Consider the following 15,814-nt stretch of genomic DNA (forward strand, 5'->3'; position numbering starts at 1 on the left):
GTGCCAGGGGTGTTGGGAGCGGCCAGGTAAACGAGGGAGGCGTCGTGAGATAACTTTTGAATCTTATATTGAAAACGAATCTCTTTTTAGAGGTGATTTTTGTGTTTGGTTTGTTGTTCTTCCCCCCGCACCTCCGATGAGCACATTTGGCTACGTACATACGTACGTAATGATTGAGGCGTGACCGGGAAGGAGGCAAACGTGGCTTGAAAAGAAGTGGGGCATCCCCGTGACGAGGACGTGGAGCTGTGAGGAGGGGAAGCGGCCGGGAGGAGGGGGTGTCGGAGTGGCCAGGCCAGTGTGGCTACCTGCGTAAGACACCACACGGGAATGATCCCCTCGACTCTTATTTACAGCAGCGCAAACCGACGGGATTACTTTACATCCGGTGGAGGGGGACGTCTCTTTATTGAGCACCGACTAGGGATTTCAAATACCTTTGCCAGGCCAACCATAGATGAACGCTGGCCTCCACGTCAGAGGTCGCAAACGGGTTTTGATTCCTTACCCGTACCCGGCCGCACCAGGGTCGCAAACGGGTACCCGTACCCGGCCGTACCCATACCCTACCCGTACCCGGCTGGGGTATCGGGTACCTGATTGCGACCTCTGGGATGAAGCCATGTTGCAGGCGCGGGTGGGTTGATTCTAGGAACTTAAATTGTGAGAAGAGACAAGACGTTGGGAAATGAGTGACAAACAGTTACTCAACAGTGACTCACGGCCCACCCGTACCCGTACCCGGCCGCACCAGGGTCGCAAACAGGTACCTGTACCCGTACCCGGCCGGGTACGGGTAGCCGGGTATCGGGTAGGGTACGGGTATCGGGTATCCGGTTGCGACCTCTGCTCCACGTCATCCACTAATAACACTAAACTATTACGGCTCGCTGCGTTTATCACAGGGTGTTGTTGCCAGATCGGAAATATGCCCCTCCTCCCTCTAGTACCCTATTAGTGCTGCTAAGATGCTTGCCCTGCCTCAGTGCCTTGGCGACGCTGACAGAGCCACTCCCGGGAAATCTACAGCCGTCGTGGTTTCTGGCCAAACCCGTCTTTTTCCAGTAACGTTGGGGCCCCAGTTCCAAGCAATGCTACTTGAAGTTGTCAAACCATTTTTTTAACATATATAGTCGGGCAACCTGCTTGCGGTGACGGATTAATATCGATTGTTGTGGGATGTTTTGAATTGGCGCAGGGCTTTTGCGTGGCCGCGGGCCGTGTGAAATGAAGTAGCGGGGGCCACGTCCTGGCCCATGGGCTGTGGAGTTTTTCCTCGCCCGGTTTCTAAACCAGCCGCCTTCGAAGTGGGGAAAACTGTGAAAGAACACTTAGTGCCACTATGTGTGGGTTGCGGTTGTTGTTAATCATTATAATTAGGAGGTAATTGTGTTGATTGTGGTGTTGGTGAAGGTGGGGGGGAGTAAAGGGCATCGCACACTGGCGCTATGCAATCAGATTTGAAGCTTTCATGACTGCAAGGATTCATATTCTTAGGTTTTTTCGGTAAAGTCACGTAGGTAAAAATTTAAAATTAAAATTAATAAAAATAAAATAAAAATCACGACGTTTCGGAGGCAACACTTTTATTAATTAAAATTTTTTACCTACGTGACTTTACCGAAAACCTTAGAATATAGCTATGCAATCAATCGACGTTCGTAACGGAGTCGCTGATACCCCTGCCGCCTCCGTGACGTCGGTGTTGAATCTGCTGTCAGGTCCTGGGTGCGACTTGGTACAATAAACGAGCCTGCAAGGCCACGCTTTCACAGCGGCGGTCGTCTTTGGTGGATTTTTTTTGTCTCGGAACCAGAGGTCGCAAACGGGTTTTGATTCTTTACCCGTACCCGGCCACACCAGGGTCGCAAACGGGTACCCGTACCCGGCCGGGTACGGGTAGGGTACGGGCATCGGGTATCTGATTGCGACCTCTGGGATGAAGCCATGTTGCAGGCGCAGGTGGGTTGATTCTAGGAACTTGAATTGTGAGAAGAGACAAGACGTTGGGAAATGAGTGACAAACAGCTACTCAACAGTGACTCACGGCCTACCCGTACCCGTACCCGGCCGCACCAGGGTCGCAAACGGATACCCGTACTCGGCCGGGTACGGGTAGCAGGGTATCGGGTAGGGTACGGGTATCGGGTACCCGGTTGCGACCTCTGCTTGGGACACGCGAACCACCCGTGGCCGGGCCTGTTGGGGCCGTGGTATGGGGTCCGTCTGTACCGGCATCCCAAGCTCAGTAGGGCCCCCCAAAAATTACAAGATGGTTTAACTGATTTATTTTCATGGGATTTAGGATTAGTGTTTTTTTACTTAATACATTTGACTTTAGTGCTGTACAGTAGCCTTAAAACATCTCACCACTAGAGGGCGCTGCTGCGTTACAAAAAGGCCGTTTCCAATGCTAAAAGATGGGGTTAAGCCGGTTAAAAGAAAAATGTGGATTTAAACCCCAATAAGCGGGGAAACAGACTTAAATCTAATTAATGACGTTCTAATCTCCCACAATGCACCTCATCGCCCAGGGCGCTGTTTCCATAGATAAACCCCCACCAACACGGATTTTTAAGTCACAAAAAACTTTTAAACTTTGGTTTACAGCAAAATCACGCTAAAGCATCTAGGTTGAGGTAACACGAGGTTCAATACAATGTTCTGATGAAAAAAAAACACGCAATAAAAACGTTAGAGAAGACAAAATGTTAAATCGTTTTTGGCGCACAAAAACCCACGTGAAATGGGGGTTTAAAATGTACACGCTGAGGTGTAAACGGGAGGGAATGTAAACTAGTTTCCCTCAGCATATGCAGTAATGTTGTAATTGTAGTAAACACGCTTAGCCCTCAAACCCCTCTGTGTGTGTGTGAGAGACAGAGTTCAGAGTTGTAGCTTCATCACACACGCGCAGTGAGTTTGCGTGGTCACCGTGTGGATGAAGAAAGAGCCGGGGCCACGGTGTTAATGACGAATGTGTTGAGTGTTTTGTTGAGTGTGCACCACTGTCAACGCAGTAGCAACAACAGTAGTAACAACAACAACAGTAACAAGAACAGTAACAACAGTAGCAACAACAACAGCAGTAACAACAACAGTAGCAACAACAACAGTAACAACAACAACAACAATGTGTGAACTCCGCCACTGAACACCACGGATCCGCACGCAGCTCTGCGTGCTCCGGTACAACGAGAAGTTCCACTTCCTCCTGTGGCACGTCCCGGTTTGCACCTCGAAGGGGGGAGGGACTCGGGGGGGGGGGGGGGGGACTCGGGGGGGGGGGAGACTCGGTGGGGGGGGGGGAGACTCGGGGGGGGGGGGGAGACTCGGGGGGGAGGGGGAGACTCGGTGGGGGGGGAGGGGGGAGACTCGGTGGGAGGGGGAGGAGCTCGGGGGGGGGGAGACTCGGTGGGGGGGGAGGGGAGACTCGGGGGGGGGGGGAGGGGAGACTCGGTGGGGGGGGGGGGGAGGGGGAGGGGAGACTCGGGGGGGGAGGGGGAGGGGAGACTCGGGGGGGGGGGGTGGAGACTCGGGGGGGGGGGAGACTCGGGGGGGTGAAGACTCGGGGGGGGGGGGGGGGGACTCGGGGGGGGGGGGAGGCTCGGGGGGGGGGTGGAGACTCGGGGGGGGGGGAGACTCGGGGGAGGTGGGAGGGAGACTCGGGGGGGGGGGAGGGGAGACTCGGGGGGGGGGGGAGGGGAGACTCGGTGGGGGGGGGGAGGGGGAGGGAGAGACTCGGGGGGGGGGGGTGGAGACTCGGGGGGGGGGGAGACTCGGGGGGGTGAAGACTCGGGGGGGGGGGGGAGACTCGGTGTGGGGGGGGAGGCTCGGGGGGGGGGGAGGGGAGACTCGGGGGGGGGGGTGGAGACTCGGGGGGGGGGAGACTCGGGGGGGGGTGGAGACTCGGGGGGGGGGAGACTCGGGGGGGTGGAGACTCGGGGGGGGGGGGAGACTCGGTGTGGGGGGGGGAGGCTCGGGGGGGGGGGGGGAGGGGAGACTCGGGGGGGGGGTGGAGACTCGGGGGGGGGGGAGACTCGGGGGGGTGGAGACTCGGGGGGGGGGGGGGGGAGACTCGGGGGAGGTGGGAGGGAGACTCCGGGGGGGGGAGGGGAGACTCGGGCGGGGGGTGGAGACTCGGGGGGGGGGGGGGAGACTCGGGGGGGGGGGAGACTCGGTGGGGGGGGGAGACTCGGTGGGGGGGGAGACTCGGGGGGGAGACTCGGTGGGGGGGGGGGGGAGGCTCGGGGGGGGGGGAGACTCGGGGGGGGGGTGGAGACTCGGGGGGGGGGGGGAGACTCGGGGGGGTGGAGACTCGGGGGGGGGGGGGGAGACTCGGGGGAGGTGGGAGGGAGACTCGGGGGGGGGAGGGGAGACTCGGGCGGGGGGTGGAGACTCGGGGGGGGGGGGGGGGACTCGGGGGGGGGGAGACTCGGTGGGGGGGGGGGGAGACTCGGTGGGGGGGGGAGACTCGGGGGGGAGACTCGGTGGGGGGGGGGGGGGAGACTCGGTGGGGGGGAGACTTGGGGGGGGGGGGGTGAGACTCGGGGGGGGGGGGGGGAGCCGAGGAGGAGTCCACGGGCCCGAGTCCAACCCTGGCTCGGGCAGCTGCGTGGCGAACTAGTGCCACGTGGTACCCCACGCACTGAGGCTCACCTGGGCGACCCTCCACCGCTACCGTTACCATGACGACCAAGTGATGCTGATCTGGACTGAACCATTATCACTTGGCTCTGTGAGTCGTCGGCTCCGTATTCTTTGTCACAGCTCTGGCGAGTCGTCTCCATGGAGACCCATCCCTGCGGTATAATGATTCAGTCCGAATTTAGATATTAGAGCAGTGTGGCATACTCAGTGGAAACTTCCATATCCGTGGAAACGCCGCAACACCCCCCACCCCCTAACCCCGTCTCCCCACATGATAATGGTTCAGTCCAAATCTAGACTGAAGATCTATGGGGTGGGGATGAGTGGAGGCTCCCGTCTGCATGCAATGGTACAGTCCGTGCTACGCCGGGAGGCGAGAATATGAGGTGAAATGGGAATTCCTGTATCCACGGAAGCGCATCACCCCTATCGACGAATGGTTTGGTCTGGAAGAGGGGGGAGGAGAAGCGGCGGTTCGCGTCTCCATGGAGACGTCACCCCCACACGTGAATGGTTTAGTCTGGAAGAGTGGAATGAGAGTGGGGGCTCCCGTCTCCATGGAGACGCCACCCCCACACGTGAATGGTTTGGTCTGGAAAAGGGGGGATGAGAGTGGGGGCTCCCGTCTCCATGGAGACGCCACCCCCACACGTGAATGGTTTGGTCTGGAAAAGGGGGGATGAGAGTGGGGGCTCCCGTCTCCATGGAGACGCCACCCCCACACGTGAATGGTTTGGTCTGGAAAAGGGGGGATGAGAGTGGGGGCTCCCGTCTCCATGGAGACGTCACCCCCACACGTGAATGGTTTGCGCTGGAAGTGGGATGAGAGTAGGGGCTCCCGTCTCCATGGAGACGCTTCCCCCGAGGGGTAGTGGTCCAGTCTGGAGCCTCTGGTTTCTATGGCAACAACCCGCTTCATATACGGTAATGCTATTGCACATCACCACATTAATAATGAACGAACGTAATTTGAATGCATTATATTGTGGGTGGGTATGACTCAGTTCATCGTCATCCCATTGGGATCGATAATGTGTGCATCCCTTTGTGAAAACCCGACAGTACATGCCCTATGGATGAACTGAAACTCGCCACAAGAACGATGCATTTCCAGTACTGGCTCAGATGAGATAAGCGTCACGCTCTGCTCGCGACACGGATTCTCTTGTTGGCATTTTGGCTTAAGAACACAAAACGGCCCACGGAAGCAGATACCGCAGAAGTGATTCTGAGATCACTTCAAGTGACCTCTTATCGCGTCCCTAGGGGGCAGCACTTTCCCATTGCACTGTCATGGAATTGGCCAAACATGCCGATGGAAGGACCCTCCTGAATATCGGTCTTGAGACTCCGTGACGGCCATCACCAATATCTCCATCACCACCACCTTCACGAACATCACAAATACCATCACCAGCATCTTTCACCACCACCAATCGCATCAAAGCCTAAGAACCCCCCCCCCCCATAGCCTTCAAGAGACTGCTGGGCAAGTGCTGTTAGCGAGCACCTATGAAGGCTATCACGGTGCACAAATGGGTGGGTGGCCATCACCACGTCCGGCCGCCTTTGTCTCCCCAGTGCTGATGCTCACACCTCGCACCAGGTACTCAAGACGCAATCGACCTCGGCGAGTCGCCGTTTGCCGTGCGTGGGAATCGATCTTGGGTCAGTGGGTTCATAACAGTTGCGCTAACCACTGCGCCACCGTTCCCCACACCAAGCACATCACCAACTCCATCACCAACTCCATCGCCCACATCACCACCACGACCGCCTGCAGCCTTTTCTACCATCACCACTCGCTCGTCAGTTGCGTTAAATGAACACGGGCAGAGTCGGCCTCGGCATAGTAACGTGCAGGCGGTGGCTTCTGCCAAAGTTTATTTCTGATTAAAGCACAATCACGTGACACGAATACAGGGCACACAGCAGTAGCGGGCGGGCGGGTGGGGGCGGGATGGGATGATGGGGAGATGCGTGGAGGATCAATCGGAGATATAAGAGGGATCTGCAGCTCAAGAGGGGATAGGGGATAGAGGGGATAGGGGATAGAGGGGATAGGGGATAGAGGGGATAGGGGATAAAGAGAATAGTGGGGAAATGAGAAGATGCGGGGTGGGGGGGGTCGACAGTAAGACCAGGGAACCAGAGGGAGGACGTGGCTCAATATGAGATAGTGGGGTCAATAGGAAATTGGATCAGGATGATACAAAATGATCAGGAGACCGAGTTCAAGAGAACACAAGGGGGTCAAACAAGATACAGTGGGTGGGTGGGGGGGGGGGGGGTGAATCAACCGAATATATCGGGGGTTTAAGAGGAGGTTGGGATATCAAGAATTGCGGGAACCAGCAGAGGATGAAAGGGATGAAAAGGATTCAAGGGGAGATTTGGGGATCGCGAGATGGCAGGGGATCGATGCGGAGACGGAGGTTCAAAGAAGACAGGGGAATCAACAGGAATCCACACACGAGGATCAAATCAAACCGGTCACCTCGGCCATGAAGGGGGGGACACCTCGCCCCCTCCCTCCATCCCTCGGGGGAGGGGCTCCATTCGAGTCCCCATCCCAACCGACCATCCCGGAACCCTCGTCCGAGCGGGTCGTCCGGGTGTCAGTGGCGCGCGGTGAATAAATTAAATAAATAGGAGCCAGCGACTCCCACCTCCCACCGAATGAATAATTCTCAAGGCTCCCCCTCCCTCCAAATGTAATTCCTATTTGCCATCATCTCCCGCTATCATTCCTGTCTGCACTTCTGAACGCATCTTCCACCTTCGTTACTGTCTGCACTCCATCTCCCGCTTTCATTCCCATCTCCATTCATCTCCCACTTTCATTCTATCTCCATTCATCTCCCACTTTCATTCCTATCTGCACTCCATCTCCCACTTTCATTCTATCTCCATTCATCTCCCACCTTCATTCCTGTCTGCACTCCATCTCCCCCTTTCATTCCCATCTCCATTCATCTTCCGCTTTCATTCTATCTCCATTGATCTCCCACTTTCATTCCTATCTGCACTCCATCTCCCGCTTTCATTCCCATCTCCATTCATCTCCCACTTTCATTCCTATCTGGCCTCATCTCCCACTTTCATTCCTATCTGCACTCCATCTCCCGCTTTCATTCCTATCTGCACTCCATCTCCAGCTTTCATTCCTATCTGCACTCATCTCCAGTTGTAATTCCTATCTGGACTCATCTCCCAGCTGCTACCATATACAGCACTTGTCTTCCGCTACCACTAGTTTCTCCCACTACGACATTTCCTCTCGGCACCGTCCACATCCTCATCTCGTCTCCCTCCCACGAAATATGTCATCATCTTGCACCTGCTCCGATCGCCTCCCACCTTACAGAGTATCGGACGCCTCGTTTCCATGGACCGCTAACTCGAGGGGGAACTCAAAAGTGCGCTTGAGTTCGACTCATGATGGACAACTCGTTAGAGTTACAACAGATAAAAAGGTGGCGTTTCCCACGACCTTCCAAGTTATTAAGAGAATTTCCGCGCCAGTCGGATGGGCAGGTCTCTCACACAAATGTCTACGGTGTTCACGTTCGCCCACAATTCTGACGTCGGGTCCGTCGGCCCACCAAGCTCGACAATTGAAATTTGGAGCGGAAAATTCGGACTCTGGCCCAAACTGGAAACCCAACAAAAGTTGTCCGTTACACGTAAATACAAAATAACGGCACCATCGCATTGAATTTAATTCCGCATCGCAGTCTAAAATTCCGGCCGTGAGAATTAAAATAACGGGGTTTTGACTGGTGGCACGTGAAGAACCTCACTCTCATATGGCAGAGCGGTTGGCGGGAGCACGCAGCCCTCGACTGCGTGCTTGTACCGGACGTTTGAAAAAAGAGCTTCGTAGCTCATCGGATTCCTCCAGTCTACGCAAAGATGGTGATTCTGATGTGTGAACCAGGGGTCACTTAAAGACGACGAGACCCCGGAGACGAGCTCGGTGATATCCTGCTTCCCAGCAGGAGAGGTGGCGCTGCTCTCACGAGACCTCCCAAAGGATTCTCGCTCCCGTCACGCGGCACCAAATACCACAATCGGGATAAAATTGGAAACGGTGTGCGCACAGCAGAGGTCGCAACCGGGTACCCGATACCCGTACCCTACCCGATACCCGGCTACCCGTACCCGGCCGGGTACGGGTACCCCGTTTGCGACCCTGGTGCGGCCGGGTACGGGTACGGGTAGGCCGTGAGTCACTGGTGAGTAACCGTTTGTCACTCATTTCTCAACGTCTTGTCTCTTCTCACAATTCAAGTTCCTAGAATCAACCCACCCGCGCCTGCAACATGGCTTTATCCCAGAGGTCGCAATCAGGTACCCGATACTCCCAGGCCGGGTACGGGTAGGGTACGGGTACGGTCGGGTACGGGTACCCGTTTGCGACCCTGGTGCGGCCGGGTACGGGTACGGGTAAGGAATCAAAACCCGTTTGCGACCTCTGGTGCGGCCGGGTACGGGTACGGGTAAGGAATCAAAACCCGTTTGCGACCTCTGGCGTATAGTGGGGGGCCCGGGTGACGGCGTGGGCGGGAATTGGAGTTGCGTGGTTCATGGAAACGCTGCACAATTCTCATCTCTTTTAGAGGCTCCACGTGGAGCCCTCATGCTGGGATCTGAAACACTGGACTCTCCTGATATGTGCGTGTGCACGTGTGGCTTACATGCGCGTGTACACGTTCCCACGCGTCTGCCTGCGTGCACGCATGTTCGTACGTGTGTGCACACATTCGTACCCACATGCATGTGCGCATGTGCGCGCGTGTATAAATGTTTGTACGTGTTGGCACAGTAGAGGGCACAGGTGGTGTATCGGTCAGCCATCTCAGTCAGTCGACCCATGGCACCACCTGGGTCTATCCCGTGACCTCCTGCCAGCGGGCGTTCGACACTTCACGTGGCCTTAACGTGCACATGGGCTGGCACAAGCGCCGTGATGATGTCACCGCCACTTAGTGACGAATGGCGGTTGTTGTACGTGTGTACATGTCTTCATGTGTGTGCAAACGTTTGTATGTGTGCGTACTTGTTTACGAGTCTGTCCATGTGTAGACCTGTGGGGACGAGTACAATCTTCACACGTGTACGATGTTTGTACGTCTGTGTGTCTATGCGTACATGTTCTCACAAAGGTGTGTGTGTGTGTACTTGTGTATATACATATATGCACACACTTATGAGTTGCGTAGGTATGCATGCTTGTGTGTTTATGTGTGGGTGTATGTCTGTGTATGGCTGTATAGCACCAGTGTGTGTGTGTGTGTAAACATACACACGTGGATATAGAACACGTGAGTGTACGTGTGTGTAAGTGGGGAGGGGTGGCGCAGTGATTCGCGCAGTGTGCGACAAATTCGGCGACCCAAATTCGTTTCCCCGCTCATGACCAATACGTAGTGAATGTTTTAACTGGTCCTGGGCCTCCCCTAGGTCGACTCGGCCTTAAACGAGTACCTGGTGCCACGTGTAAACATCCGTACTGGGGAGGCGAAATTGGCCAATGCGTGGTCCTGGCCACCCACCCACACACCCCCTTGCACACTGACGGCCTTGATAGGTGCTCGCTAACAGCACTTGCCCCAAAAGTGTATTTTAAGGCTACACGGGGGATCTTTATATTTGTAGTGTCTCTATACATCACGCGTGTTGATAATTTAATAGTCGTGCAAATACGCAACCACATCCCCTCTGGGGGGCGGTCGATAAAATCAGTACCACTTTGTGGGGAAGTCAACAGTGGTTGCCCCTTTACAGATACAGACGCCCCCGCCATAGGAACGTGGAATTGCCCCACTGGCTCTGCAGGGCTACTAGAAACAGGAGGATACGCACACTGGCCAGGCTGTGTGAAGAAGAAGACTCGTGGATCGTCACGACCCCGGGAGGGGTGGGGGGGGAGTGGGTCTGGGTTCAACTCAACAATCGAGGTTTGTAGTCTCATTCCCGTAGTCGAGCGAGATAACAAACAAGTTTTCGTTTTTACCCCCCCCCCCCATCTCATTCGCATCGCTTTGTTCCCTCCGTAAAGTCGGCCCATCACGTGTTCACAGCGGCATGGCAATTGCACGTCGGTCGTATTCATCCGTAAAACATTGGGGTTCTGCTGCCAGCGATTCGATGCTTGCTTGTATCTATCATGAGTGTAAGAATTTATTTCACTTTCACAAATTTTTGCATTGCCACATGCAGAGTGCATGTATAGAATGTGTGTATGTCTTCTTGGTTCTTTCGGTAAAGTCACATAGAATGGAAATAATAAAATAATAAAAATCAAACATAATAAAATCATTCTCACGACGTTTCGGCCACAACGCAAGCAGCCGTCCTCAAGTGGAGAACAGGTCACTGCTTGCCTGAGGACGGCTGCTTGCGTTGTGGCCGAAACGTCGTGAGAATTATTTTATTATGTTTTTATTTTATTATTTTATTACTTCCATTCTACGTGACTTTACCGAAAGAACCAAGAAGATGAATCCCTGCAGTCACGAAAGCTTTAAATCGAAATGTGTGTATGTGTAGTTCGTATATACACCACGTGTGTGTGTGTGTACTTGTGTATGTAGTCGCAGTGTTTACGCGTGTGCGAATAGTGTGTACGTTTTACACCACGTGTGTGTGTGTGTGTACTTGTGTATGTAGTCGCAGTGTTTACGCGTGTGCGAATAGTGTGTACGTTTTACACCACGTTTGTGTGTGTGTGTGTAGTATCGTATTCTATGGTTATTTCGGGAAAGTCACGTAGTGTATAGTATCAGCTGTGTATAATACTTGTTTGTGTAAACATTGTGTTGGCGTTTATTGAGTGCGTATATATATGTGTGTGAATAATTGTGTATATAACTGTACCAATAGCACCCGTGTGTGTGTGTGTGGAGCAGTGGCAAAGTGGTTAGCACACTGCGCTACAAACCCAGCACCCTCACCTCGATTCCCAGCCACTGCTAACTCCAGTGGCGAGCAATATATGTACCGGTCCTGGACTCCTCCCCTCTAGGTCCACTCAGCCTTAAACGAGTACCCAGTGCAGTGTTGTAAACCTCAGCACTGTAGAGACAAAGGTGGCTAGGCGTGGTTCTGGCCACACCATCACCCGCTAAGGGCGCTTGCCCGATATGGGACAAGTGCCGAGTCTATAGTGTGTATGTGTGTACACATTACGTAGTGCGCACGTGCGTGCTTGTGTATGTACATTTGTATATAGTACCTGCGTACGTGTGTACCTGCGAGGTGCGTGTGTGTGTGTAGTTGCACCGACAGCCCACATCACACACCCCCTTCTCCGAGACTCCATCGGGGGACCCAGGGGTCGCGTTACACACTCACTCACTCACTCAGGGGGTCCAAGCAGGGCCAGACACCCCCCCCCATCCCACGTGATACACGTTCAGGGGGGGGTGGGGCTATGAGGACCCACGAAGTCCGATGGGGGTTCTCGACAGGGTCCCATGAGCTCCCCTACGTTGTCGCCACTGGGGTCGTGTCACAGGGTACCGCGGGGTTCAGGGACGAACAGCAGCCCTCGCTGTGGTCCTGTGTGCACACACGCACGCACGCGCACACACACGCATGCACACACACGCACGCACATGCACGCACACACACGCACGCACACACGCACGCACACACGCACGCACACACACGCACACACACACGCACGCACACACACGCACACACACGCACGCGCGCACACGCGCACAGCTGTACTTCATAGAGTGCCGGGTTGAGCAGTCGGGGTGATTCATGATCCAGCACTCACGGATTCACTCCAGTCACTCGCTCGCTGGTGGCCAGGTCGCGCCTCTGTATTACTCTTCTATCGCTGCTGCCCTGGTGGTGGTTACTGTTCCCGTGACCTGTACTCATTGACCCCCCTCCGCCCGCGTTGAGGACTCGGTCCTGATCCACTCACCCACTCTCACCCACGCGCTCACCCACTCGCTCACCACCCCATGAGTTACAACACTTCTCTCCGTTTCTTCCCTTGCACTGCTCCATTCTAGAATTGCCTCTTCCCACGTCGCCATCCCTTTATCCCCAAGCTCTTACGACAACAACCATTCCGAATTCAAGCAACACGTTACGCTCTCGTCGTATACAGCTTCCGCAGTGCTGGTTGTAGCTGGCCGCTTGGTGTTTTTGGCCCTTTGGGCGCTGCGCTCAGAAACTGTTTAAACATAAAACAACAACCGCCATTCGCCACTAAGTGGCGGTGACGTCACCACGACGGTTGTGCCAGGCCAAGTGCACGTTGAGGCCACGTGAAGTGTCGAACACCCGCTGGCAGGAGGTCACGGGGCAGACCCAGGTGCCACGGGTCGACTGACCGAAATAAAACAACACCTACACACATACATCCTGCACGTATGGGCACACCCAGCGTATACACACACACATGTACAGGAAACACATGGTGCATGTCATGTGCGTGTGTGTGCGTGGTGTACATTGAGGACACATGGAGGGCAGTGACTGTGTGTGGTGGGGGGGGGAGTGTGGGTGCATGCGTCATGCATCGCTTATGAAGAGTAATGCCTCGTTGAGTAAGAAAAATTCGAGCAAACACAGAGAAGGCAGCAGTCGCTGATGGGCAGAGATGGAATCAAACAGAGAGAACGACAGGCAGCCAGGCAGCCAGTCAACCAGGCAGCCAGACGACAGGCAGATAGCCAGTTAGCCAGACAGAATGAATAACAGGCAGAGAGCCAGAGAGACAGACTTACTGACTGACAGTCAGACAGGCAGACAGGGTGACTGACTGAGAGCCAGACAGGCAGACAGGATGACTGACTGAGAGCCAGACAGGCAGACAGGGTGACTGACTGAGAGCCAGACAGGCAGACAGAACGACTGACTGAGAGCCAGACAGGCAGACAGGGTGACTGACTGAGAGCCAGACAGGCAGACAGGGTAACTGACTGAGAGCCAGACAGGCAGACAGGGTGACTGACTGAGAGCCAGACAGGCAGACAGGGTGACTGACTGAGAGCCAGACAGGCAGACAGGGTGACTGACTGAGAGCCAGACAGGCAGACAGGGTGACTGACTGAGAGCCAGACAGGCAGACAGGGTGACTGACTGAAAGCCAGACAGGCAGACAGGGTGACTGACTGAGAGCCAGACAGGCAGACAGGGTGACTGACTGAGAGCCAGACAGGCAGACAGAATGACTGACTGAGAGCCAGACAGGCAGACAGGGTGACTGACTGAGAGCCAGACAGGCAGACAGGATGACTGACTGAGAGCCAGACAGGCAGACAGGGTGACTGACTGAGAGCCAGACAGGCAGACAGGGTGACTGACTGAGAGCCAGACAGGCAGACAGGATGACTGACTGAGAGCCAGACAGGCAGACAGGGTGACTGACTGAGAGCCAGACAGGCAGACAGGGTGACTGACTGAGAGCCAGACAGGCAGACAGGGTGACTGACTGAGAGCCAGACAGGCAGACAGAATGACTGACTGAGAGCCAGACAGGCAGACAGGATGACTGACTGAGAGCCAGACAGGCGGGCAGGATGAGACAGACAGACAGGCAAAGCTGGTCTTCCACTCAAGCCAAACACTGTTTCCGATGCTAATGGCGGGCAGGCCCTGTGGGATTTCAAATTCCGTGAGGTTGTCGGGGGGGAGGGGGGGGGAGGTTGCGGGGCGGGGGCATCGTGTCAGACAAGCAGTGGGGGGGGCAGGGGGTGTCAGATGAGCACCACTAAAGCAGGGGTCAAGTAGACGGCGGGTGGAGCCAGACAGCGATGGAAAGTGGGGGCTCGTGGTGGGGGCAGCCATGGGGGGGGGGGGTGGTCGCAGGGCTTGAACTCACGGGGCAGCCGGGGCCTACGGGGTCCAGGGGCCACGGGGGCCACCGCGCCTCTGAGGGCGTGGGGTTAGGGGTTAGGGGTTAGGGGTTAGAGGTGGGCGCAGGGTTAGAACCGCACTCCCTCGACCTTTGACCGAGCCTCCTCCTCGCCCGAGGTCGACTCTGGCCTTGAATGAGTAGCGACTGCGTTGCGTGACCGTAAGTCGGCGCTCTCTAGCAGTGGAAATGTTGTGTGCGCGCGCGTGCCTGGGCGTGCGCGTGCACGTGGACAACGGTGCTTTTGGGTGTGTGTCTGTGTGTCTGTGTGAGCGGGAGTGTATAGCGGTTAGCGACCCGAGTTCGATTCCAACTCACGGTCTCCCCTAGGTCGACTCGGCCTCAAATGAGTACCTGGTGTGTAAACATTCACCAGGCGTGGTGCTGGCCACCCGTCCCCCCCCCCCCCATGTGCCGTGCCGGCCTTCATAGGTGCTCGCTAACAGCACTTGCCACAACAGTCTGTTCAGGCTATACGGCGGTCTTTGTCTTTGGCGTTTGAGTGCGCCCCTGTGCATCCATGTGCACATGTGTGCACCTGTTTGTGTACATGTGTACCTGTGTCTGTGATAGTTGTTTGTGTTTCGAGTTCTGTATTGCTCGACTTGACTTAATTTGCTTGGCTTCATCCACTTTGCGTGACCCAGGTCACTCTTGCAAACGAGGCTCATCATCCTGGTCTCTCCGAGTTCTCATTTAGTGACACAAAATTAACTCGTCTGTGTACATCTAGGAGTGTGCTTACGAGTGTACCCCTGTTTGCTTGTGTTCTCACGAGTATCATTCCATGTACCACCACCACCACCACCACCACGCACCTCATTTCCTCCAGGTGCCCGCTCCTGCTCCCCGCTCTCTGCTCCCTTCCTCGCAGCGTCTCCGTTCCCCTCCGCTCCGCACTCGGCGTCCAGCGAATCGCAGCTCCTGCGAAGCTCCGTGCTCTGGGCCCCGACACTCAGCCTGGCGCCGGCGCGCTGCTCGCCGCCACCGCGAGCAGCGGCGGCCTTGACGGTGCCGGTGGCAGGCGGCACCGGCACCGCCCCATCCACGCCGGGCCTGGGACTCGGCGACCGCTCCCTGGCGGCGGCGGCCACCGCCATCGCCGGCGTTGGTACGGCGAGCGTGAGCGCGGCCGCTCGGGGCGGCACCGGCAGCACCGGCGGCGCCGGCGGCACCGGCGGCGGCGTCGGGGACGTCGCCACGGAGAAACCGAGGATGCCCAAGAGGCCGCCGGGCCGATCGTCCCCGGCGACGCGCGTGACGGGCGAGTCGCGCGTC

At 56.1% G+C, this 15,814-nt stretch overlaps 1 protein-coding gene and 1 long non-coding RNA gene across 2 annotated transcripts in view; both read right to left on the reverse strand.

Moving 5' to 3' along the window:
* Window positions 1–7,707: 7,707 nt before the first annotated feature.
* Window positions 7,708–9,259, reverse strand: LOC144726261 (uncharacterized). The gene is made up of 2 exons (XR_013587255.1): window positions 9,179–9,259; window positions 7,708–9,125 (listed from the first exon to the last, which is right to left on the reverse strand). It is a non-coding gene; the product is annotated as an uncharacterized LOC144726261 (long non-coding RNA).
* Window positions 9,260–11,398: 2,139 nt separating this feature from the next.
* LOC144726525 (uncharacterized) overlaps window positions 11,399–15,814 on the reverse strand; it is a 38,804-nt gene continuing 34,388 nt past the window's right edge. Inside the window, exons 11-12 of the mRNA XM_078605319.1 lie at window positions 15,355–15,814; window positions 11,399–12,216 (exon numbers count right to left, since the gene is read on the reverse strand). The exon at window positions 15,355–15,814 is cut by the window's right edge and continues 542 nt beyond it. Of these exons, the coding sequence (XP_078461445.1) occupies window positions 12,142–12,216; window positions 15,355–15,814 (535 nt within the window). The 3' untranslated portion in view covers window positions 11,399–12,141. The remainder of the gene's footprint in view (window positions 12,217–15,354) is intronic.

The sequence above is a fragment of the Lampetra planeri genome, chromosome 23 (genome assembly GCF_965212315.1).
Source record: "Lampetra planeri chromosome 23, kcLamPlan1.2.h2, whole genome shotgun sequence".
NCBI lineage: Eukaryota > Metazoa > Chordata > Hyperoartia > Petromyzontiformes > Petromyzontidae > Lampetra > Lampetra planeri.